Below are 26,858 nucleotides of genomic sequence, written 5' to 3'. Positions count from 1 at the left end.
TGTGTGTGTGTGTGTGTGTACAGTGCTGGGGATTGAGCCCAGGGGTACTCACTAACCCACACCCCCAGACCTTTTTATTTTATTTTTCTAATTTTGAGACATGGTCTTGCTAAGTTGCTGAGGCTGGCCTGGAACTTGGGAGGCTGAGGCAGAAAGATCACAAGTGGCTGGGATTATAGGCCTGTGCCACCACACCCAGCTTATAATTAGGATCTTTAATCTCCATCAAATCATATACAAACCCTTTCATTACATCTTTAGCAAAGCAAGCACTGTCAAGAAAAGAACCAGCCTCTGATCTCCCAAGTGTGATTCTGAAAAATTTCATTAATTTTCAATTACACTAATACAGCCCCATTTTGAAACATAGGTAACATAGTAAATTATTATGCCAGTAAGTCATATTATTAATATATAATCATACTATTCTTAGGTAGTTATTTATAATTTGTAAAGAAACAAGAAATTATATTTTGAACATGTATACTATTCAAAATGGGAAACCAGTCAACCCTTCAGAAAAGTTTTAGATTTAAAAATGTAAATAAGCTGCCTAGTCCAAGTTGTATTGGCAATTTCACCATAAACCTCATCCTAGCTATTTGCAGAGAAGAGAATGCACAGGCCCAAAGGTATATTGATTATTCACATTTCCACCATTTATGAAAAAATAACCATCTACAAGCAGACTAACGAACCAACAAGAGATGGCATATTTAAAATTCAAGACAATTGAAAAACTAGAGACACAACCATTCACTTGGTCCTAAATTCTTAATTTCATTCTCCTGGCTAAATGTTCCAATATAGTAAACACTTGTTTAAAACAGTCAGCTGAGAAAATTCTGAGTTTACATTCTAGCATTTTGAAACCATTCCATAATACTTATCTTGTTTACACCCAGTGTAAGGCCATTGACAGGCTGGACTTCTTTGAAATAAATACGCTGATTTCTTTTTACATTCTCCTTCATAAGGAAAATTGCTTACCAAGTTTCTTTTTCATGGATGATCACCAAGTGCCTATGCACTAGCATTCACACCCACTGAATCCTACTGGGCATGCACCCTTCTGAGCTGACTGCTGGGGGCATATTGTCCTGCAGTTCATAAACACGCTTTGGTACACTTTTATTCCTACTGCAGCTTGATTGGGATTCTTCTTCTCTAGTGTCTTGATTACAAGATTCTTGGGATCTCAACAAATCAGGTCTTTTTTCAGATTCAAAACATAAGAGAAGTGACTTAGCTAGAGATTCTAGTTCGCTGTGATTAGCTTGTATTTTCTTCTCACAGCTGTCAACTGAAGTGGAGAGGTCCCTGAAGTCATTGTGAACATCACTGGCCAAGTTGCAAATAGTTTCAATACAATTCTTGAGAAGATGTACATCACTATGGCATTCTATGCAAAGGGAGAAGAAAAAGTTACTACCCTTTTCAGCTTTTGTCAAGTGTTTATTACTATTAGATGACTCCAGATACACCTTAAGGCAAAGTGACTCTTATCAAGACAATTACAAAGTATTCACTATGATTCCCACTAAAGTACTCATCTGTACCAATAGCAATTATGTAGGCAGAAGTGCCCACATGTATATTAGGTCCCCACTTGATTACAGACGTTCCTGTTCTGGTCACTAATATCAATGCAACAGCACTAGGTGGGCTTTAGTTATTGAGCTAGGCTGAGAAAGAAAAGGCAAGACATTTGAGAGTCCTTAAAATATATTATTACTCTAGTTGCGTGGTGTGCACCCCTGTAATCCCAGCAGCTCAGGAAGCTGAGTCAGGAGGATCACGAGTTCAAAGTCAGCCTCAGCAATGGCGAGGCGCTAAGCAACTCACTAAGACCCTGTCTCTAAATAAAATACAAAATAGGGCTGGGTATATGGCTCAGTGAGCAAGTGCCCCTGAGTTCAATTCCTGGTACAAAAATTAATTAAAATATATATTATATATAAATATATATATTATTCTGATTACAAATTCTACTTAAGAGTATTTACCTCTCAAGGCAGAAATGATAATTTGAATGGTTTTGTCTAAACAATGTTTTAACTTCAAGAATTCTGGGACAAAATTAGACATCTTCTTATAATCCTGGTATCCAGAATCTTCTTGTACTTGAGTTTTGAAAATTTTCTGTATAAATAGTTTTAAAAATATTTAACAGGTTAGATGGAGGTATTTTCAGAATATTATTTTTAAGAAAGACAATGTAATTTTCTTACCAATGCTTAACTCCATTTCTATAAGCAAAACCAAAACGCAGTATTACTATTTTTCAAAAGAAATAAGACTTTTCAATTAATTTTAAAGCAAAATCCCATCATCCAGTTATGCATGAATGGAACAAAATGCCAGTTCCATTCATGTGAAACTGGATGTGACTGAATTCATAACACGTTGTTATTGAATTCATAAAAAACAAACTAATTTAACTTTTAAGAATTCAACTTTACCCCACAGTCAGAAGGCTGAGGCAAGAGGATCATGAGTTCAAAGCCAGCCTCATCAAAAGCAAGGTGCTAAACAACTCAGTGACGCCCTGTGTCCAAATAAAATACAAAATAGGGCTAGGGATGTGGCTTAGTGGTTGAAAACTCTGGGTTCAATCCCTGGTAGATCAAAAAATAAATAAATAAATAAAAGGCTCAACTTTCGACTTTATATTCCATTTGTTTTATTGAAATAAAACATTTCATGGCATAAAAATTGTTCTCTTTTTTAATATACTGATTACATAGTTAGTTTCTATTTTTCTGTTTTATGACATGAGCATAAAATCTGTCTACTTCACGTGCATTTTTAAATCTTTGAGCACATTGACTTTTATTAAGCAATTTTTAGCCTGTAATGAATGACTATCCAAGCAAAAGCTGATAGTAGCTGTTAAGAAACAGATAAACTAATATTAATAAATATCTATGAAATCTACTTCTAAAACTAGCAAATTATTATATCCAAGAGAACTACATGTTTCAATTAAACATGTACAAAGAAGCTATCTTTGGCTAAGGAAATAAAAATATCTACAGTGGAGCAAAGAAAAATGATTAAGTATACTAAAATGAAATGAAGATAATTTAAAGCTTTTCTTACTCTTTTCCATTCAGAAAAGATATTTTCAAGAGAGCTGATCAATTCCATGGCACAAGCTTTCATCTGTTTAGTAACCTGGGGAGAATATTAAAATATTTTATTATATAAATAATTATAGAGAAATATAAAAACTGGAATTGTATGGTACCAGATGGTGGGGGAAGTTCTAGTCTAGAAGCCAGAAGATTAAAATTCTATCTCTGAGATTGTAAATAAATAGCTTGAGAATACTTAAATCATATAAAAGTAAAATTTTTTAAAAAATAAACTGCAAATTGATTTCTGTATTAAATATGGACACTCTGATAGTTTTAGAAGAATTTGCCTTTTATTTAAATATTTATAAAAATTAAATTTCTAAAACTTCCCTTGGAAGGAAGTGAGGTAATTAACAAATCAAGCAAATATTCTCTAAGAACTTTCCAAATATTTTCTTCTTTGATTCTCAATTATGACCTTATGCTTCATATGGTACTGCCCTTATTTTACAAATGAGGAAAACAATCCTGGGTCTTAACTCCAAAGACTCAGATCCAGGATGGGGGCTCCAACCCTAATTCTAAACCTTTGCTTTTACATTTCTCAATGCTGCCCCCTAAGGTGTAGCTTAATTTCTGCAGGGGATTTTGTTTAAGTATTTTACTAATAGAACTGTTCCCTAGGTCAAACACAGATTTTGTTCCATGTGGTTTAAATAATAATAATAATAATCAATCCAAATTCTTTTTTCCTCCTGACTGCAGCTTTAAAATGTGACTCTAGTGCCTTATATGTTTGTGCCCATTTCTTTGAATATTCTACTTTTTCTGTTGGAGGTTCTTTATAAATTTTAAGTATAAGAACATAAAACAAAATTTCACCACAAACAACAAAGTATAACTTTGGCAGAAGGTAGGAAAAAATGAGAAGTTGGATAGAATTCTGCATGAAAATGCAGATAATACAAATTATATATAAGATGGGCCTAATCCCTTTTCTATTTATTTCCTCAAAATAACAACTATACCTACCAATAAGCACATTCACATACATTATTTCCTCTTTACTCTCATTAACTTATTCTATATCCTTTTGTACTTATTGATGGAAAAATTCTACAAACAGAATTCCAGTGATGCAAAATACACAAAATGCAAGAGGAAGATAGAGAAAAAGAATGCATGCAAGCAGGATGAGTGACTTAAGATTTGCAAAATATTATATTTAGCATTCTTGAATACAGTGCTTCTTATTCTCATATAATCCTCAGAATAATTTTATGGAATAAATATGATCATCCCCACCTTTAAAACAGAACAATTGAGGCACAGATAAGTTATTCAAGGCTAAATGGGAAGTAGAAGAACAGTTTAATGTTCTGATATAAAATCATTGATGTGAATGCCCCTAAAAAAAACATTTAGTTCAAGATAATTGGATCAAAAAATGTTTGTTTCCCTTCACAGAAAAGGAAACAATTAAAAATATGAAGTGAGAACCTACAAAATGGGAAGAAAATCTCTGCTAGCTACTCTTCTAACAGAGGATTCGTATTTACACTGTTTAAAGATCTCAAAAACTTCACAAAAAAACCCCAAATAACCCAATTAATGAATGGAAAAATGAATTAAAAGAAATGACTCCAAAAAAAGGAATACAAATGGTCAAGAAATATATGAAAAAAATATTCATCATCATTAGCAATTGGGGAAATGCAAATCAAAACTACACTGAGATTTTCTTACACCAGTCAGAATGTCAGACATCAAGAATAGAAACAATAATAAATGCTGGAGAGGATGTGGAGAAAAAAGAATACTTTTACACTGTTGGTGGAATTATAAATTAGTAGAATCACTATGAAAATCAGGATGGAGGTTCCTCAATAAACTAGGCATGGAACCACCATATGACCCAGCTACACTCCTCCTCAGTATTTACCCTTAAGAATTAAAGTGATCATACTACAGTGATAATGTATACTCATGTTTATAACAGCAAAATACACAATAGCCAAACTATGGAACCAGCCTAGGCATCCATCAACAGATGCATGGATAAAGAAAATGTGTGGTATAAATACATAATTCATCCATAAAGAAAAATGAAATTATGTCATTCGCAAGAAAATGGATGGAACTAGAACCATTATGTTAAGTAAAATAAGCCAAACTCAGAAGGTCAAGGGTCATGTTTTCTCTCATATATGGAAAGTTGAGAGGAAAAAGGAAAAGAAAGGTGGGGGAGCAGGGATCTAATGAAAATCAAAGGAAGATCAGTACATAAAAGGGATGGGGGAGGATGCTGTGGAAGGAAGGGGAAAGAACAAGGGAGGATACTGGCCAAATTATATTGTTATATTGTATGCATGTATGAATATGTAACAACAAATCGCATCAGTATGTACAACTATAAACATGCACCAATAAAACAATGTGGAAAGGAAAAAAAAGAAAAAGAAATGCTAGCTTCCATTCTTAGGTAGAAGAGTATAGAACTAAGTAAAGAAGAAAAAGACAACCAGAGAATAAACACTAGGTGTCACTACCATACTCCACTCTGCTTGGGAGTTTGTCTTCAGACTGAACTCTCATTGCTAATAGCTGTGACAGAGCTAGCAAAAGATTAAGAGGCTGCAGCAACTCAAGAATAACTTGGGAAAAGATCATCAAGACATAATGATATTATCAGCCTCTTCAATAAAAAAATAATCCACACAAACTAAAATATAAGAATTTATAAAAATCAAATTCACTGCATTAAACTATTTTTTATTAGTTGTTCAAAACATTACATAGCTCTTGACATATCATATTTCATACATTTGATTCAAGTGGGTTATGAACTCCCATTTTCCCCCCGTATACAGATTACAGAATCACATCGGTTACACATCCACGTTTTTACATACTGCCATACTAGTGTCTGTTGTATTCTGCTGTCTTTCCTATCCTCTACTATCCCCCCTCCCCTCCCCTCCCCTCCCATCTTCTCTCTCTACCCCATCTACTGTACTTTATTTCTCTCCCTTGTTTTTTAACCCCCCTTTCCCTTCACCTCCTCTTATATGTAATTTTGTATAACTATGAGGGTCTCCTTCCATTTCCATGCAATTTCCCTTCTCTCTCCCTTTCCCTCCCACCTCTCGTCCCTGTTTAATGTTAATCATCTTCTTATGCTCTTCCTCCCTGCTCTGTTCTTAGTTGCTCTCCTTATATCAAAGATGACATTTGGCATTTGTTTTTTAGGGATTGGCTAGCTTCACTTAGCATAATCTGCTCTAGTGCCATCCATTTCCCTGCAAATGCCATGATTTTGTCATTTTTTAGTGCAGAGTAGTACTCCATTGTGTATAAATGCCACATTTTTTTTTATCCATTCATCTATTGAAGGGCATCTAGGATGGTTCCACAGTCTAGCTATTGTGAATTGTGCTTTTATGAACATCGATGTAGCAGTATCCCTACAGTTCGCTCTTTTAAGGTCTTTAGGGAATAGTCCAAGAAGAGGAATAGCTGGGTCAAATGGTGGTTCCATTCCCAGCTTTCCAAGCAATCTCCATACTGCTTTCCAAATTGGCCGCACCAATTTGCAATCCCACCAGCAATGTACAAATGTACACTTTTCCCCACATCCTCACCAGCACCTGTTGTTGTTTGACTTCCTAATGGCTGCCAATCTTACTGGAGTGAGATGGTATCTTACGGTGGTTTTGATTTGCATTTCTCTGACTGCTAGAGATGGTGAACATTTTTCATGTACTTGTTGATTGATTGTATGTCCTCCTCTGAGAAGTGTCTGTTCAGGTCCTTGGCCCATTTGTTGATTGGGTTATTTGTTATCCTATTGTTTAATTTTTTGAGTTCTTTGTATACTCTGGATATTAGGGCTCTATCTGAAGTGTGAGGAGTAAAAATTTGTTCCCAGGATGTAGGCTTCCTATTTACCTCTCTTATTGGTTCTCTTGCTGAGAAAAAACTTTTTAGTTTAAGTAAGTCCTGTTGGGAAAACATATAACGGCAGCCGCACCCCAGAGAAAAACCCCAACATGGCGCCTAACGACCCTCTTTCTCCCCTTTTTTCTTTCACTGGTGCGAAACGTTCCTGCCGGCGCCAATGTTCAAATCCTACAGGTGGGAAACCTTAACCCCAATAAGAATTAACTTATTGGGCTCCGGAACTGACATACGGAAGAGCTTGCCAATAAACGGGCGACCCGTTATCTACCTCAGCCCTGCTACCTCACCTTAGATCTATATAAACACACAGCCTTTTGTAATAAAGCGGAACCTCTCCGGTGATTTGTGTCGTGTGGTGTCTCCCATTCGTAGTGCGGTGCGGTGTCTTACAGTGGTGCCAGAAACCCGGGAGATGATGTGCTCGACAAACCGAGCCCCTTCTCCGCCACTGCCATCACCAACGACACATTTCGCCCTTGTCTGTTTTTTGGGCGCTGGCTCCCTGCACTCACCACTGATCAGGTTTAGGTAAGTTCCCGCTCCCTGGCTCGCCAACTCCCTTCGGGTTCCCTGTGGAGCGCCCCACCAGAGCTGTGTTCAGCCCAGAGCTGAACTTCCGGCCCAGAGATGCGTAGTGCTGGGGCTCTGTCCTTTCCTTCATTGACTCTCTCATTCTGGTGGAAAAATTATTCCTGACGTCAGGTGGCCTGCGGCCTCGACCCTACAGGGTCACACAGACTGCACTTCGTCAGTTACGACCGAGCTGTGCCCTCTGTGCCTACTTGCAGTGGACTGGTCACTTCGGGGACGCCCACGTGATCCTCCATCTGCTCTACACTTCCAGGAAGCCCCTACGGCCTGAGTTAATTCTTTTTCTCCCTTTGCTGTCCCTTCCTCCACTCTTTAACTATGGGTGCCTCCTCGTCTATACCCGAAAAATCACCACTCAAGTGTTTCCTTAAGAATTTGGCTACTCTCGGGCTGGGGATGTGGCTCAAGCGGTAGCGCACTCGCCTGGCATGCATGCGGCCCAGGTTCGATCCTCAGCACCACATACAAACAAAGATGTTGTATCCGCCGATAACTAAAAAATAAATATTAAAATTCTCTCTCTCTCTTTAAAAAAAAAAAAAAAAAAAAAAAGAATTTGGCTACTCTCTCTCTTTCCCCGGATCTCAAGCCCAAAATTCTTATCAGATTCTGTACCCAAGATTGGCTCGCATATCCATTAGATAATGACAATCATTGGCCTCCAGAAGGCTCGTTAGATCCAAACCTTCTTCGGGATCTTCTTAATTACTGCCTGCACCTAAAAAAATGGAGAGAGGTCCCATACGTTGAAGGTTTTAGCCTTCTTGCCCAACACATCGCCCTCTGCACTTCCTGCTCTCCCTCTCAGGTCCTCCTTGCTTGTAAACCCCTCCCTTCCCCTACTTCTTCCCCTGACTCTGCAGATTCCTCCTCATTTGACCCAGCAGATGAACTTCCACCTTATCACCCAGCCCCATCCGCCCCTCCTCTCCCGCTACACCCTCCGCTTCTTCCGCCTGATTCCACCGATCCACAGCCTTCCATTTTATCCCCCTCCCCCGCCCCCTCTCTCTTCCGCCAGTCCCACCTCCTCCTCCGCTGAGACATCCCCTTCCCTTCCCTCTCCTTCCTGTCCGCCACCGACTGCCTCTTCAGTCCTCCTGTCACCAGGTCTAAGGGATCCCCTCCTACCCCCATGACAATTGCAACCCTTTGTGAGGTAGCTGGTCCTGAGGGTGTTAGTAGAGTACATGTGCCTTTCTCCATGTCAGACATTACTCAGAGAGGAAGTTAGGCTCATTCACCACTGATCCCACCACTTACATTCGGGAGTTCCAATGGGTCCTACAGGTATACAGCCTTACCCATCACGACATCTACATGCTCCTGGCCAATACACTTCTCCCTGAGGAAAGGCGACGGGTCTGGGAACTAGCCCAAGCCCATGCTGATGAAAATCATGGGACCAATCCCAACCACCCCACGGGCCCTCATGCTGTCCCAGAGCAGGATCCCCTATAGGATTACAATACCCCTGGAGGCTTACAGTCTCGTGATCTTTTTGCTTCCTGCCTCTTGGCGGGCCTGAAAAAGGTCACCCAAAAGGCCATTAATTTTCAAAAGGTGCAGGAGGTCATTCAAAAGAAGGAAGAAACACCTTCAGAATTCCTGGATAGACTAACCAAGGCCCTCCAGTAGCACACAAACCTCGACCCAGAAAGCCCTGATGGCCTTCATGTCTTCATGACGTATTTCCTGATCCCAAATCTACCCTGACATTAAAGCCAAGCTTAAGAAGCTTGAACAGGAAGATAGGCGGACCTGCGACCCACCAGCAGAACAGGCCCAGCGGCCTGCAGAGGGTCAGAGCCGCCACCCGCGCCTGCAAGGTAGGCGGACCTGTGATCACTGAAAGATCAGGCCCAGCGGCCCACCATCGCCCGGCTTGGGGGAGGGGAAGAGCCACCACTAGCGCCTGCAAGGTAGACAGACCTGCAACCGACAGACAGAACAGACCCAGCGGCCCGCGGAGGGGCTGAGCCGCACCCCCCCACCCCAACCCCGCACCTGCAAGGTAGGCGGACCTGCAACCCACCGGCAGGTTAGGCCCAGAAACCTGCGGAGGGGCACAGCTGCCCCACGCGCCTGCAAGGTAGGCAGAACTGTGACCACAGACAGAAGAGGCCCAGCGGCCCGCCAGACACATCGCCCCAGTTGGGGGAGGGGCAGAGCTGCCAGGCGCCTGCAAGATAGGCGGACCTGCGACCCACCGGCAGAACAGGCCCAGAAGCCTGCAGAGGGTCAGAGCCGCCGCCCGCCCCTGCAAGGTAGGCGGACCTGCGACCACCGAAAGAACAGGCCCAGTGGCCCGCCATCGCCCCGGTTGGGGGAGGGGCAGAGCCGCCACTAGTGCCTGCAAGGTAGACAGACCTGCAAACGACAGAACAGCGGCCTTCGGAGGGGTTGAGCCACCACCCCCCCGCCCCCCGCCCCGCACCCCGCGCCTGCAAGGTAGGCGGATCTGCGACCCACGAGCAGGTCAGGCCCAGCAACCCGCGGAGGGGCACAGCTGCCCCATGCGCCTGCAAGGTAGGCGGAACCGTGACCACTGACAGAACAGGCCCAGCGGCCCGCCAGACACATCGCCCTGGTTGGGGGAGGGGCAGAGATGCCGCAAACCTGCAAGGTAGGCGGACCTGTGAAACACCAGCAGAACAGGCCTAGCAACCCGCGGAGCAGCAGAGCCGCCCCCCGCGCCTGCAAGGTAGGCGGACCTGCGACCACCGAAAGAACAGGCCCAGCGGCCTGCCGGCGTGGTAGGCACATTGCCCCAATTGGAGGAGGGGCGGAGCCACCGCCAGCGCCTGCGAGGGAGACTTTGCAACTATACAAAAGCAATATAAATATATAGGGGGAAAAATCAATAACACAACAGTTTCACCAAGCAGAAAGAAACACGAACAGTATGAAAAGACAAGGAAAGAAAGGACCACAAGCAATGCAGGTCAACTCAACTTTAGAAGAGGTAATATCTGCAGCAGATGGAATGTCAGATAAAGAATTCAGGATATACATGCTTCAGATGATCTGGAGTCTCAAGGAAGACATTAGACAGCAAAATCAGACAATGAAAGACCACTTCGACCACTTCGACAATGAATTACATAAACAAATCCAAGAAGCAAAAGATCAATTATACAGGGAGATAGAGGTTATAAAAAACAAAAAAACAGAAATCCTAGAAATGCAGGAAGCAATAAACCAACTTAAAAACTCAAGTGAGAATACTACCAGCAGAGTAGAACACTTAGAAGATAGAACATCAGACAATGAAGACAAAGTATTTCAACTTGAAAAGAACAGAGACAGCTCAGCAAGACTGTGAAGAAACCATGAGCAGAACATTCAAGAAATATGGGATAACATAAAGAGACCAAACTTAAGAGTCATTGGGATTCAGGAAGCTATAGAGGTCCAAACCAAAGGAATGAGCGATCTATTCAATAATACGAGAAAACTTCAAAGACTTGAAGAACGAGACAGAATCCCAAATCCTAGAAGCCTACAGGACGCCGAATGTGCAAAATCATAAGAGATCCACACCTAGACACATTATAATGAAGATGCCCAACATACAGAATAAGGAGAGAATTTTAAAAGCTACAAGAGAAAGGAAGCAGATTACATTTAGGGATAAACCAATCAGGATAACAGCTGATCTTTCAACACAGACTCTGAAAGCTAGAAGATCCTAGAATAACATATTTCAAACACTGAAAGAAAATGGGTTCCAACCAAGAATTGTGTATCCAGCGAAATTAAGCTTCAGGATAGAAGATGAAATTAAAACCTTCCACGATAAACAAAAGTTAAAAGAATTTGCAGCTAGAAAACCATCTCTTCAAAACATCCTCGGCAAAATATTACAGGAAGAGGAAATGGAAAATATCAATGAAAACCAACAGCGGGAGGTAGAACAGTAAAGGGGGGGGCGAATAATCAAAGAGGAATACAAACCAAGTTTAGTAACATAAATAAACAAATATGGCTGGAAGAACAACCCATTTCTCAATAATAACCCTAAATGTTAATGGCTTAAACTCACCAATTAAGAGACACAGGCTAGTAGAATGGATCACAAAACAAGACGCAACAATATGCTGCCTTCAGGAGACACATTTGATAGGAAAAGACATACACAGACTGAAGGTGAAAGGTTGGGAAAAATCATATCACTCATATGGACTTCGGAAACAAGCAGGAGTGTCCATACTCATATCAAATAAAATAGATTTCAAGCCAAAGTTAATCAAAAGGGATAAAGAGGGACACTACACACTGCTCAAGGGAACCATACACCAACAAGACATAACAATCATAAATACATACGCCCCAAACAATGGTGCAGCTATGTTCATCAAACAAACTCTTCTCAAGTTCAAGAGTCTAATAGATCACCATACAATAATCATGGGAGACTTCAACACACCTCTCTCACCACTGGACAGATCTTCCAAACAAAAGTTGAATAAGAAAACTATAGAACTCAATAACATAATTAATAACCTAGACTTAATTGACATATATAGAATATACCACCCAACATCAAGCAGTTACACTTTTTTCTCAGCAGCACATGGATCCTTCTCAAAAACAGATCATATATTATGTCACAGGGCAATTCTTAGACAATATAAAGGAGTAGAGATAATACCATGCATCTTATCTGATCATAATGGAATGAAACTGAAAATCAACAATAAAAGAAGTAAGGAAAAATCATGCATCACTTGGAGAATGAACAATAGGTTACTGAATGATCACTGGGTTATAGAAGACATCAAGGAGGAAATTCAAAAATTCTTAGAGATAAATGAAAACACAGACACAACATATCGGAATCTATGGGACACATTGAAAGCAGTTCTAAGAGGAAAATTCATTGCTTGGAGTTCATTCCTTAAAAAAAGAAAAAACCAACAAATAAATGATCTAATATTTCATCTCAAAATCCTACAAAAGAAGAGCAAACCAACAGCAAAAGAAGTAGAAGGCAAGAAATAATTAAAATCAGAGCTGAAATTAATGTAATTGAAACAAAAGAAACAATTGAAAAAATTGACAAAACTAAAAGTTGGTTCTTTGAAAAAATAAATAAAATCGACAGACCCTTAGCCACGCTAACGAAGAGAAGAAGAGAGAAAACTCAAATTACTAGCATACGGGATGAAAAAGGCAATATCACAACAGACACTTCAGAAATACAGAAGATAATCAGAAATTATTTTGAATCCTTATACTCCAATAAAATAGAAGATAGTGAAGGCATCGACAAATTTCTTAAGTCATATGATCTGCCCAGATTGAGTCAGGAGGATATTGACAACCTAAACAGACCAATATCAATTGAGGAAATAGAAGAAACCATCAAAAGACTACCAACTAAGAAAAGCCCAGGACCGGATGGGTATACAGCAGAGTTTTACAAAACCTTTAAAGAGGAACTAATACCAATACTTTTCAAGCTATTTCAGGAAATAGAAAAAGAGGGAGAACTTCCAAATTCATTCTACAAGGCCAACATCACCCTGATTCCTAAACCAGACAAAGACACTTCAAAGAAAGAAAACTACAGACCAATATCTCTAATGAACCTAGATGCAAAAATCCTCAATAAAATTCTGGCAAATCGGATACAAAAACATATCAAAAAAATTGTGCACCATGATCAGGTAGGATTTATCCCTGGGATGCAAGGCTGGTTTAAAATACGGAAATCAATAAATGTTATTCACCACATCAATAGGCTTAAAAATAAGAACCATATGATCATCTCGATAGATGCAGAAAAAGCATTCAACAAAGTACAGCATCCCTTTATGTTCAAAACTCTAGAAAAACTAGGGATAACAGGAACATACCTCAATATTGTAAAAGCAATCTATGCTAAGCCTCAGGCTAGCATCATTCTGAATGGAGAAAAATTGAAGGCATTCCCTCTAAAATCTGGAACAAGACAGGGATGCCCTCTCTCACCACTTCTGTTCAACATAGTTCTCGAATCACTGGCCAGAGCAATTAGACAGACGAAAGAAATTAAAGGCATAAAAATAGGAAAAGAAGAACTCAAATTATCACTATTTGCAGATGACATGATTCTATACCTAGCAGACCCAAAAGAGTCTACAAAGAAACTATTAGAGCTAATAAATGAATTCAGCAAAGTGGCAGGATATAAAATCAACACACATAAATCAAAGGCATTCCTGTATATCAGCGACAAATCCTCTGAAATGGAAATGAGGACAACCACTCCATTCACAATATCCTCAAAAAAAAATAAAATACTTGGGAATCAACCTAACAAAAGAGGTGAAAGACTTATACAATGAAAACTACAGAACCCTAAAGAGAGAAATAGAAGAAGATCTTAGAAGATGGAAAAATATACCCTGTTCATGGATAGGTAGAACTAACATCATCAAAATGGCAATATTACCCAAAGTTCTCTATAGGTTTAATGCAATGCCAATCAAAATCCCAACGGCATTTCTTGTAGAAATAGAGAAAGCAATCATGAAATTCATATGGAAAAATAAAAGACCCAGAATAGCAAACACAATGCTAAGCAGGAAGTGTGAATCAGGCGGTATAGCGATACCAGACTTCAAACTATACTACAGAGCAATAGTAACAAAAACAGTACGGTACTGGTACCAAAACAGGCAGGTGGACCAATGGTACAGAATAGAGGACACAGAAACCAATCCACAAAACTACAATATCTTATATTTGATAAAGGGGCTAAAAGCATGCAATGGAGGAAGGATAGCATCTTCAACAAATGGTGCTGGGAAAACTGGAAATCCATATGCAACAAAATGAAACTGAATCCCTTTCTCTCGCCATACACAAAAGTTAACTCAAAGTGGATCAAGGAACTTGATATCAAATCAGAGACACAGCGTCTGATAGAAGAAAAAGTTGGCTATGATCTACATACTGTGGGGTCGGGCTCCAAATTCCTCAATAGGACACCCATAGCACAAGAGTTAATAACTAGAATCAACAAATGGAACTTACTCAAACTAAAAAGTTTTTTCTCAGCAAAAGAAACAATAAGAGAGGTAAATAGGGAGCCTACATCCTAGGAACAAATCTTTACTCCTCACACTTCAGACAGAGCCCTAATATCCAGAGTATACAAAGAACTCAAAAAATTAGACAATAAGAAAGCAAATAACCCAATCAACAAATGGGCCAAGGACCTGAACAGACATTTCTCAGAGGAGGACATACAATCAATCAATAAGTACATGAAAAAATGCTCACCATCTCTAGCAGTCAGAGAAATGCAAATCAAAACCACCGTAAGATACCATCTCACTCCAGTAAGATTGGCAGCCATTAGGAAGTCAAACAACAACAAGTGCTGGCGAGGATGTGGAGAAAAGGGTTCACTTGTACATTGCTGGTGGGACTGCAAATTGGTGCGGCCAATTTGGAAAGCAGTATGGAGATTTCTTGGAAAGCTCGGAATGGAACCACCATTTGTCCCAGCTATTCCCCTTCTCGGTCTATTCCCTAAAGACCTAAAAAGAGCATACTACAGGGACACTGCTACATCCATGTTCACAGCAGCACAATTCACAATAGCTAGACTGTGGAACCAACCTAGATGCCCTTCAATACACGAATGGATAAAAAAAAAATGTGGCATTTATACACAATGGAGTATTACTCTGCATTAAAAAATGACAAAATCATAGAATTTGCAGGGAAATGGATGGCATTAGAGCAGATTATGCTAAGTGAAGCTAGCCAATCCCTTAAAAACAAATGCCAAATGTCTTCTTTGATATAAGGAGAGTAAATAAGAACAGAGTAGGGACGAAGAGCATGAGAAGAAGATTAACATTAAACAGGATTGAGAGGTGGGAGGGAAAGGGAGAGAGAAGGGAAATTGCATGGAAATGGAAGGAGACCCTCAGGGGTATACAAAATTACATACAAGAGGAAGTGAGGGGAAAGGGAAAAAAATATTAGGGGGAGAAATGAATTACAGTAGAGGGGGTAGAGAGAGAAGAGGGGAGGGGAGAGAGGGAAGGGGCATAGTAGAGAATAGGAAAGGCAGCAGAATACAACAGACACTAGTATGGCAATATGTAAATCAATGGATGTGTAACTGATGTGATTCTGCAATCTGTATACAGTGTAAAACTGGGAATTCATATCCCACTTGAATCAAAGTGTGAAATATGATATATCAAGAACTATGTAATGTTTTGAACAACCAACAATAAAAAAAAAAAAAGTAAAAAAAGAAAAAAAAAGTTGAAGCTAGAACAGGGCCCTACTACTCCTCAGACCGAAATCCTCGCGGTCGCTTTCAAGGTGTTCCATAGTAGAGAGGATGAAAGCAAACGTCGTAGGCAGAGGGCTGAAAACGCCAAATTCCAGATGTTGGCCCAGGTCATTCAGAGAAAGCCATCACCATGCCGTAGCAATAAGACACCCCCTGGAGCTTGCTTCAAATGTGGTAAGGAGGGACATTGGGCCAGGGATTATTCTTCGCCAAGGATACCCTCCACCCCCTGCCCAAAATGCCACCAAAGAGGACATTGGGGGGTAGACTGTCCAACAACCTGGAGGGGAGGTTGGTCAGCCACCCCACAACCCCAGCCTCTCCTGGGCTTGGCAGAGGAGGATTGACAGAGCCCTGGGCCTGCCCTCCCTCCCAACTATTACCATCAAGAAGCATAAGCCTAGGGTCACATTTCTAGTGGATGGATGCTTCATTACCTTCCTTTAGACACTGGTGCCACATTTTCGGTCTTGAGGGAGTATTGGGGTCCTGCCACACCCTCAAAAACTCCTATTGTCAGGGTAGGAGGTAAACAGCTTTTCCCTCGAAAAACATCCCCCTTTATCATGTTATATGCAGGGATCCCTTTTGTTCTTCACACACTCCTTTCTCGTTATGAGCCATTTCCCCATTCCTCTTCTGGGAAGGGACATACTGTCATTATTGAAGGTCACCATTCATATATCACCCCTCACTTCCCCCACCTCTCATTTCCTCATGATGATCCTAGGGACAGATACACCTCCATCATGCACTCTCCCACGACTATCTAAACCAGTTAATCCTGAGGTTTGGGACACAACTACACCCTCTATGGCTAAATGGAGTCTTATTCATATTGTCTTACAGGACACTTCAAGATCTATTAGTCAACCACAATATCCAATCACAACCACAGCCCTCCTCGGATTAGAACCCATCATCCAGGATTTATTACAGAAGGGGTATCTTAGGCCTACACACTCTCCTTTCAACACCCCCATTCTGGCAGTTAGGAAACCTAACGGGTCCTACAGGCTGGTTCAAGACCTTCGCCTCATCAACTCCTCTGTGGTCCCCATCCACCTGCTAGTGCCCAACCCCTACACCCTCTTCTCTCACCCACTTCTCGGTCCTAGATTTAAAAGATGCCTTCTTTTCTATTACCTTGTCCTCAGAATCTCAGGATATCTTTGCTTTTACGTGGACTGACTCTCACACCCACCATTCTCATCAGCTTACCTGGACCGTCCTCCCGCAGGGATTCAGGGACAGTCCCCATCTCTTTGGCCAGGTTCTTGCCCAGGACCTCACATCCTTTCACCCCACCTGCCCTGACTCTACTCTCCTTCAATGACCTTCTTCTATGTAGTCCCTCTTGGGAACACTCTCAATTCCACACCACCCAGCTTCTCAATTTCCTAGCGGATAAGGGATATATAGGGTGTCTCTCCACAAGGTCCAGGTTTCCCAGTCTTCTGTCACCTACCTTGGTTTTCGCCTTGCACCAGGAAAAAAGGAAATAACACTGGATAGGAGGCAACTCCTCTCTAATCTTCTGGTGCCTCATACAAAAGCCGAAATACTATCATTCCTAGGACTAGCAGGTTATTTTAGGGCCTGGATCCCAAATTACTTTCTTCTAGCTAAACCCCTGTATGACCTAGCAAAGGGACCCCCTGGTGAATCTCTTGCCTCCTCCCCCGCCCCGCTACCACTTTCGCAGACTTCGGCAACTCCTCTTAAAGGCACCCGCCCTTCACCTTCCCGATCTTTCAAGACCGTTCCATCTATATGTCCATGAAAAAGGGGGCAAGCACTTGGGGTCTTGGGTCAAAATTATGGGCCTACATTTGCACCTGTGGAATATTTGTAAAAACAATTAGACCCTACCATCTGTAGGTGGGCCCCTTGCTTAAGAGCTCTGGCTGCTGGACAAATTTTACACAAAGAAGCTTCTAAGCTGACTTTCGGGGTCCCTTTAACTATCCACTCCCCACATCACTTGAAGTATCTTTTAGCTTATAAGGATCTTCAAACCCTTCCTCCATCCAGAGTCCTGTCGCTCCTCACTTCCTTTCTGGAAAACCCTAATATTACGTTCCTCCCCTACTCTGCACTGAACCCTGCCTCACTGCTCCCATTGACCCCCACATCTGACACACCAGCTCATAATTGCTTGGAAACCTTGGATGATTTTCTCCCCTGTCATTCTTCCATTTCTGAGGGACCACTCACCAAGCCTGACCTTATCTGGTTCACTGACGGCAGTTCCTTTAGGCAGAACGGCACTCACTATGGATACGCCGTAGTTTTGGCCACTGAGATTATAGAGGCCAAAGCTCTGCCTTCAGGAACTACCAACCAGCAGGCCAAACTTGTAGCAGCCACTCGTGCCTGCCTCCTAGCACGAGGCAAATCCCTCACCCTTTACACTGACTCAAAATATGTCTTCCACATTCTATTATCCCATGCTGCAATATGGAAGGATCAAGGCCTACTTACCACTAAAGGTAATGCGATCATTAATTTGGCTCTTATAACCAATTTGATAGAGGCCTCCCACTTACCCACCCAGTTGGGAGTTGTCCATTGTAGGTCCCATCAGAAGGACAGCTCTCTTATCACTGAGGGCAACACCAAAGCTGACCAGGCGGCACGAATGGCTGCTATCACTTCCAATTATGACCCCCCTGGGGGACATATAATGGCTGCTTTAGACTGTCCATCTGAAGCCCTTATTTCTTCCAGTAAGAACAAGAATATTTTTGAGTTCCTCCATACTCTATTCCATTCCAATTCTCAGTCTTTGACCCTTTTTTTACAGAGCTTCTTCTCCCTCAACCCCTCTGACAAAGCCATGCTATAGAATATAGCCTCTAATTGTCAGATCTGTCAGTGGACCAACCTTCATACTCCTTTAAGTCCTAAACCATTTCCCTCCCACCAAGCCCGGGGACACATTTCTGCTGTTGACTTCACCAACATGCCTGCAGTACAGCACATTAAATACCTCCTTGTCTTTGCGGACACTTTCTTTGGTTGGGTTGAGGCATTTCCCACTTCCAATAAAAAGGCTTCCACTGTAGCTTCAATCTTACTGACAGACATCATCCCCAGGTTTGGTATGCCCACTTCCCTACAATCCGACAATGGCCCTGAGTTTATTTCTAGGATCACACAAAAGGTCTCTCAAACCCTCTCCTTCAAGTGGCATTTCCACTGTCCATATTGCCCCCAGGCTTCAGGGAAAGTGGAAAGGGTAAATCGGACTCTGAAGGAAGTCCTTACCAAATTAACAATGGAATTAAACTTAGACTGGGTCAAACTCCTTCCCTTGGCTTTGCTTCGGATCAGAGCTCTCCCTAAGAAAACATCTTTACTGTCTCCCTTTGAGATAATGTATGGAAGACCTCTTATACCCACTGGGTTGGTCATTTCACAAGGACCTCTCACACGAGATTTGTCTTTACCTCTCTTGTTTCATCTCCGCTTGGAACTCTGGAAATATCAAGACTGGTTTCTTCCGGACCCAAACTCCTTTCCAAACACTCCTCCCTTAACACCTAGGAGTTTAGCCTATTATAACACCCCAGAGGACAAAGGGCCTCTTGCCCCAAAATGGGAAGGCCCCTATCCTGTCATTCTCTGTACCCCCACCGCCGCCAAACTTTCCTTACCAGGCAACCGTCTCACCCCCTGGATTCACATTTCTAGGTTGAAGCCATATTACCAGGAGGCCCCATCTGCTGACGACAAGACTACCCCAGAGGAGTCTCAAGAGTCACCTCCTAGACCTCCCCTTTACTCCTGCTCTCCACATCCTAACTATCCTCTGAAGCTTCGCCTGTCTCGCTTAACCGCCCATACTCCACCATGACTCCCACTCTTCTAAGTGGTATTTTCGCTGTCATCACCCTTCTCCCGGGGACATCATCATCCTCCTCTTATACTTGGAGATTCAAAGTCAGAGAGACACATGTCCAAAGCAGCACTCGTTACACTCGCCTAGTTTCTTTGGTTGATTGTGCCCCTATGGGATGTAATGCATCTATCTTCCTTCCCCTCTCCTCCCAGAATTCTGAACTTTTAAAAATGGCCACTAGGCCTTATCTTTGCTTCTTATATGATCAGACAGAGGATTACTGCAAATGGTGGCCCGAAACCTATGGGGGGTGCCCCTACTGGTCAGGCAACGTTCATAACCCACGTGCATGCATCGCGGATTCCTGCGTTGGAAATTTCAGATTGATCTCGGGGGGCTATCAATTGGCTATCACTGACCCTAACCATCCACGCTGGACCTCGAGTGTAAATGCTTCCTTCTACTGTGACATATCCTCTCCCACCCCCTGTGGCTCCATCTCCATCTCCCAAGAGCTTCAACCCTCCCAGCCCTCAGTAGCTATAATCTCTACTGACATAAAGCATTCCGAACAGCAGTTGTTAGACTCCATACAGGATCCATATGAGCCTAATGTCGGGAGTTCACCACAGTATTAATGGCTACGACTACTTACTGAAACTGTAACCTTCTTAAATCTAACCCTCCCCGCCGTTACACCAACTGATTGCTACTTATGCACCTCTGACTCGACCTTTGCTTGCAGTGGTTCCCTTGAACTTCTCGGCTTCTGACCTCTCAAATTTTTCCACTCCATCTGCCCGCTGTTCTCTCCAAACCCTTTCACCCGACGCTCCATTATGGGAGCCCGAGGAGTCTAACCATACTGTGATTCCCCGGCACTGCCTCCTGGGCTTGGGTGTCTCCCAGTCAAAGTTTTGCCACTCTAACATCACCTTTAACTTCACCCTTTATGCACCACCTGGCTCATTCTTCTGGTGTAATGGTTCTCTCATCACTATCTTATTCACCAACAACTCTACCCCATGTATACTGGTGATGCTTGTCCCACAACTGACTCTCTATACCCCAGCTGAAGTGCAGGCCCTCTTGTCTCCCCCAGTGCGGAATAAGCGGGCTGCTTTCCTTCCAATACTGGTGGGTCTCTCACTGGCTGCATCTGCGGCGGGAGCAGGAATTTCTGGTGGAGCTCTAGGACACTCCTTATGGGCTGTACAGGACTTAAGTTCTAAACTTGAACAAGCACTCACTTCTACGGCAGAATCTCTAGCATCTTTACAAAGGCAGGTCATATCCTTGGCTCAAGTTACTCTTCAAAATCGACGAGCTATAGACTTACTCAGAGCCGAAAAAGGTGGAACCTCTCTCTTCTTGAAGGAAGAATGCCGTTACTACATCAATGAATCAGGCCTTGTGGAAACTAATGTAGTCAAGCTCACCAACTTGGCTACCTCTTTGAAAAATCCACCAAACCAAAACCCATTTGCCACCTTCTTTTTAGCCCACTTCCAATCATGGCTGTTGCCTCTTTTAGGGCCCATATGTCTCCTTTTCCTGATGTGTCTGTTCCTGCCCTGTCTGCTTCGCTTCCTACAGGGCCAATTACGGAAGATCTCTAACCAAACTTTCAACTAGCTTCTGCTTAGGTACTACCAGCCTCTGATGACCGATGAACCCCCAACATCTTCAAGAGAACAGCTCACTCATTGCTGAAGCTCACTACCAGGTGAGATGGAATGCAACGGACATCAGACAGTGAGAGACAACAAGCCCGGAGAACCTCTTAGTCTGCCATCCTGGATTCTTGAGCCTTTATGTCCTTTTAAGCCTCCTCATGGCCCTTGGCCTCTTCTCTGTCAGTCCCCCGACATGGAACTTCTGCCCAAAACTGACATTTGCTTTAATTTTTATCTTCATCCTGTTTTTGTTCACCCTGATCTTCTTCAAGTGCTGGTGACACCATGTCAAGGCAACGCTTACAGTATTTCCTAGAGTCTCTGCTACAGGATCAGTGGCTGATACCAACTATCTCCTCCATCCAGGACTGGTTTGATGCCATCGATGACTTGTGGTTTTAGGGAACTTTCATAGACTTCACCCCTACAGAAGTAGCTGTCTATAGCCACTGGGTTTTATTTCTGGTTGCCATGATATCCCCAGACCTGCCCCCCCAAAACATTCCTCCACTTCCCCTTCTAGGCCGTACGCCACCCCCGCACAGTCGGAAGCAGCCAGATCTGACCAACGATGCCCCAATTCCTAAGAAACAAAAAGGGAGGAATGTTGGGAAAACATATAATGGCAGCAGCACCCCAGAGAAAAACCCCAATATGGCGCCTAATTGCCAGGGACCAAAAGGGAGTTCTCCTTCAAAGAATAGCCTGACAGTTACAAGAAACAGCCCCTGGGAGACATCTTGCCTGTCACACCCTGCAGCCATCTATCTCCATGAGACATCCTATGGCCATTTGTCTTCCTGAAGCATCCTGCGTTATCTCACCTTGTGAAGACTTCTAGCAACTGCCGATAAGAGAGCTTTCCCCATCCCCAGCCATAAATACCCCTGTGTGAACAATAAAAGTTTGCAGCTTGATCAGAACTACTGTCTTGCTGTCTCCTTTCGTGTCTCTTGTCCCTTCATTCCTCCCCATCTAGGTTCACTGCCCACGTTGATGTGTCCTACCGGTTGGGACACCTAACGACCCTCTTTCTCCTCTTTTTTCTTTCACTGGCGTGAAACGTTCCCACCAGCACCAATGTTCAAATCCTGTGGGTGGGAAACCTTAGCCCCAATAAGAATTAACTTTTTGGGCTCCAGAACTGACATATGGAAGAGCGTGCCAATAAACGGGCGACCCGTTATCTACCTCAGCCCTGCTACCTCTCCTTAGATCTATATAAACACACAGCCTTTTGTAATAAAGCGGAACCTTTCTGGTGATTTGTGTCGTGTGGTGTCTCCCATTCGTAGTGCGGTGCGGCGTCTTACAAGTCCCATTTGTTGATTCTTGTTATTAACTCTTGTGCTATGGGTGTCCTATTAAGGAATTTGGAGCCCGACCCCACAATATGTAGATCGGAGCCAACTTTTTCTTCTATCAGACGCAGAGTCTCTGATTTGATAACAAGCTCCTTGATCCATTTTGAGTTAACTTTTGTGCATGGCAAGAGAAAGGGATTCAGTACATTAAACTATTTTTAATCAACTTTATAATTATCTGGTATAGAACATTCTTTTACTCATCTTACCTCATTTTGTACACACTGCCTTAAGAGGTCATGCTTAAGTTCTTTTGCTTTTTCCAGTCCAGAATCTAACAGAATCTTCATTCCCGAGCCTACACCATCACAAATAGCACCCATGAGTTCCTCCTAGGAAAAGTGTTTAAGCATTAACTGATAAATTCAATTTTAAAAAAAATATAATTATTATTAAGTTCAACTAAAGCTAGAATAAGAACTAAGAGTCCACTAAGAAATAAAATTGGCAGAACTATTATTTAGTATTCCACAAATAATATGTAAAGAATGTTTATCATTCTAGGCAGGACACTATTTTTCTGGAACACAGTAACATTCTCATATAACATTGTTTTCTTTTGTAACTAAAGCAAGCAAATATAAATCTTCTAGAATTACAGAGTTTTTCATGTGTTGACTGGATGAGAAAACCTTCCATGGTAGATAGCCATCACCCAACCGAGAACTCAAAAGGCAAAGTAAGGTTTGTAAAATCATCCAGTATATTTGATCAATTCGTGTAAGGGTAAAAGAAATTGAAGTTAAAGTGTAAAAGTTAAAGTGTAAAAGACAGGGCATTGTAAAGTTTCTAAGCTGCAAGGCCTGAGTTAAAAAGTAAAGGACCAGGTATTGTTAAGTTCCTCTGCTACCCCCAAAACCTGAAATTCCTGTAGCTGTTAGGACAATACCTGAACTGCCCAGTAAATATTCCCACTGACCCTCTGGTTGTTTAATAACCTAGGACCCTGTGTAGCCTGGCACGTAGGCATTCAGGGCCCAAAACCAATCAGTTTGAATGTGTACCCCACTTAGGAGTGACCAATCACCCCCGCCCAACCTGTTCCCGCCAATGAATGTACTAATCATGTCTAAGAATTGTTGTTTGATTTTCCCGTGGTGTATGATGATTTGTTAAAGGAGACTGTGATGTATGCAAAGCCCCCACCCTCCCCAAAAAGTGTACTTAAACACTTTTCAAGCCCTGCTCAGGGCTCTGGGCTGCTCTCCCTTCTTGAGTGAGCACGGAGCCCCAGCGCGCTGGATTGGATCCTCAATAAACCCCTTTTGCTATTGCATGAGTTGGTCACTTGGTGGTCTCTTCCTCCGACGTTCGCCGGACCCTTACATTCGGACTGAAACAATTTTAAATCTTATTGCCAAATAATTAAAATTACAAGTTATTTTGAAAAATAAAATGCATCTGTTATGTTTGTGAAACTAAAATAAAAAATCTCTAATGTTCCCTCTGATCAAGTCTTTCAAAACTCACATTGATAAATTACCTGGATATTGGCAGACTTATTGTTATCATTTTGCAGAAAATATAGCTTGTTTCCTTTGAGAACTGCTAACTGTCCCACATGCTTAACAGCTTGTTGTATAATTTGGATCACTTTATTTTGAGCCTCTTTTACCATTGATGAAATATCTGAACAGCATCCCTATGAGATAAAAACAGATAAGTGTATCAGACTCATAAGATTATAAAGAAAAGGTAAAGACTATATAGGAGGTAGGGGTGTGACTCAGTGGTAGAGTATATGCTTACCATGTGCTGGCTTAAATTGTCAACATAATAAAATGGTGACGAAAATAAAAAATAAAAAATCTTAAGAAAACAAATTGTTGAGAGCCACAGCCCAGTCAGAATGATGCCTGGCATTTGCCAGAGGGAATGGTTGTAAGGTGACGCCAGCGAACCATTGAGATGATGATTTGAGTTAAGCTATATATAATTGCTGTGATGCTGGATTGATTGTATTGTATATATGACCTTTACTGTCGGGCAATAGGGCAGCTCTTGCTGCCTCGGGCGCCCGCTACTTTAGAATTCCCGGGGTTCAGGGAGATTATACAGAGCCCTGAGGAGGGAGTGTGTTCCCGTGTGGTGTGTGCAGTGCCGTTGAGAATTGGGGAATAAAGAGTTGCTGTTTGAATCTATAAGGCTTTGTGGCGGCTCGGTTATTTGTGCCCAGCCAGACTGTGGCAATAAATTCTGCATTTCTTGACATAGCGACCACTCTTCAAAAACATGTGATAGAACCAGAAACATGCAGCCCTATGGCTACTGAAGGTGACAGTATGAATAAGAGACTCTCCTCTCCAAGACCTTACACACTAATAGGGGACATAGGGCAAGTGTGAAAAAATTAGATAAAAGATAGAACTGATAAGTGAATGACAAAAGAAAGGAACAAAGTGGTGGCTTTTTTACCTTTCAATTTTTCCTGTCCTTATAAGCATCTAATAGATAGTGTTTTCATTTCTCAGGGGAGAAGAAAAAGGAGAGGGAGAAGACGATAAAAATCCAAAACCTTCAAACAAAAGGATTCCCATAGCTAGAGAAAAATAAAGGAAAGAAGGCAGTGGTAGGGGGATCAGATATCATAAATACATAAGGAAGCTAAGTACAGCAGAAGGTAGAGAATGAAAGGAAAGGAAGGAGGTGGGAATGGGAGGAAACTTGCACAGAATTCAATAAAATCATGCTATATGCACATACAAAGATACCAAAGGGAATTTAACCTTTATATACACATAGAAAGTACCAATCAAAAATAAAGAAGTGAAAAGATGATCAGTAAACCAGAGGAAGGAGAATAGGGGGAGAGACAGGGGGAGAGACGAGGGGAGAAAAAGGGTGGGGACGGGTATTAAAATAAAATTCGTTGTATGTATGATTTTGTCAAAATGAACCCAACTACTATGTATAACTATAATGTTTTAAGAATTTTAAAAAGCTAAATAAACAAACAAACATGTCCTTTATATCTCAAAAAAGGGGGGGGGGCTTCCCATGTGCACTCAGCACATATCCAAAGGCATGGGGAAGCATCTTGCAAACCATTCTTTCTCTTTCCTGCCCACTGCTGTGGCTCTTAGAGTACTTCTCTTGGACTGCTTTCTGGAAGATGTTAACTATGTTGCTACAAGGTAAGAAGTCTCAAACTATACTTCACCAGAAAGTGCAGTCACTAACACCAGTTTTGCCAGCTTCACATAAGATTCTCAAGGGCTCAACCTAACTTCCTCTCTAAGCCACCTGGCTCTCCATCCTTGGTTCCTTATAAAATAGACTGAAATCCATGTTAGGTTCAAAGTGATTTTTCCAGCTTCTTCAACAGGCACTTTCTTATAATTTTATTTCATTTGATAATCACAGCAACCCTGTCAGGAAGGCATTGCTATTTTTATTTTTTAGGTGAGAAAATGGGAGACTCAAAAAATTAAGCAGTTTGCTCAAGGATACAAACAAATCTAGCAGGGGTTCAAACACTGGATTCAAATATCAACAGTGGGATTTTGGTCTCTGTGTGTATTTTGCCCCTATGATTCTTGTATTGCATCTGAGAGCCAACTAAGCATACCTCGATCTCCTATGTCTATCACACACCATCCTGCAGCCAGATTCCTTCTTTAGGCCCAAGTCTAAGCCAGACCTTCAGCTTTTGTTTGGCTCATTAGTTTTGCTCTCTGGCCATTCACACCTTGCATTTTCATGGTTCTGCACTCAGAGTTTTTTCTTCATTTACTACTTCACCACATCTATTTGCAATCCTACAATCATTCTATTTTCTCATTACCTATGTCCAAAGTGACTCTTCATCCAATGTAAATTTAAAATTAATTCAATAACAAGTACACAATTGAGCATCTATCATAACAATTAGGCTTTGAGAAGATGCCCACAATCCCTCTAACTTATCAGAGCTTGCAAATAGCATATTAAAGATATACGTGCTGGGTGCAGTGGCGCACGCCTGTAATCCCAGCAGCTCGGGAGGCTGAGACAGGAGAATTGCGAGTTCAAAGCCAGCCTCAGCAATGGCAAGGCACT

At 41.9% G+C, this 26,858-nt stretch overlaps 1 protein-coding gene across 1 annotated transcript in view; it reads right to left on the bottom strand.

Annotated features, from left to right (window-relative positions):
* Positions 1-1,037: 1,037 nt before the first annotated feature.
* Positions 1,038-26,858, bottom strand: part of Kif14 (kinesin family member 14) — a 68,265-nt gene continuing 42,444 nt past the window's right edge. The window contains exons 25-29 of the mRNA XM_076831941.1: positions 24,304-24,462; positions 23,030-23,152; positions 3,103-3,177; positions 2,007-2,142; positions 1,038-1,402 (exon numbers count right to left, since the gene is read on the bottom strand). Of these exons, the coding sequence (XP_076688056.1) occupies positions 1,038-1,402; positions 2,007-2,142; positions 3,103-3,177; positions 23,030-23,152; positions 24,304-24,462 (858 nt within the window). The remainder of the gene's footprint in view (positions 1,403-2,006; positions 2,143-3,102; positions 3,178-23,029; positions 23,153-24,303; positions 24,463-26,858) is intronic.

The sequence above is a fragment of the Callospermophilus lateralis genome, chromosome 13 (assembly GCF_048772815.1).
Source record: "Callospermophilus lateralis isolate mCalLat2 chromosome 13, mCalLat2.hap1, whole genome shotgun sequence".
NCBI classification, from domain to species: Eukaryota; Metazoa; Chordata; class Mammalia; order Rodentia; family Sciuridae; genus Callospermophilus; species Callospermophilus lateralis.
This window is presented reverse-complemented; position numbering and strand designations above follow the sequence as displayed.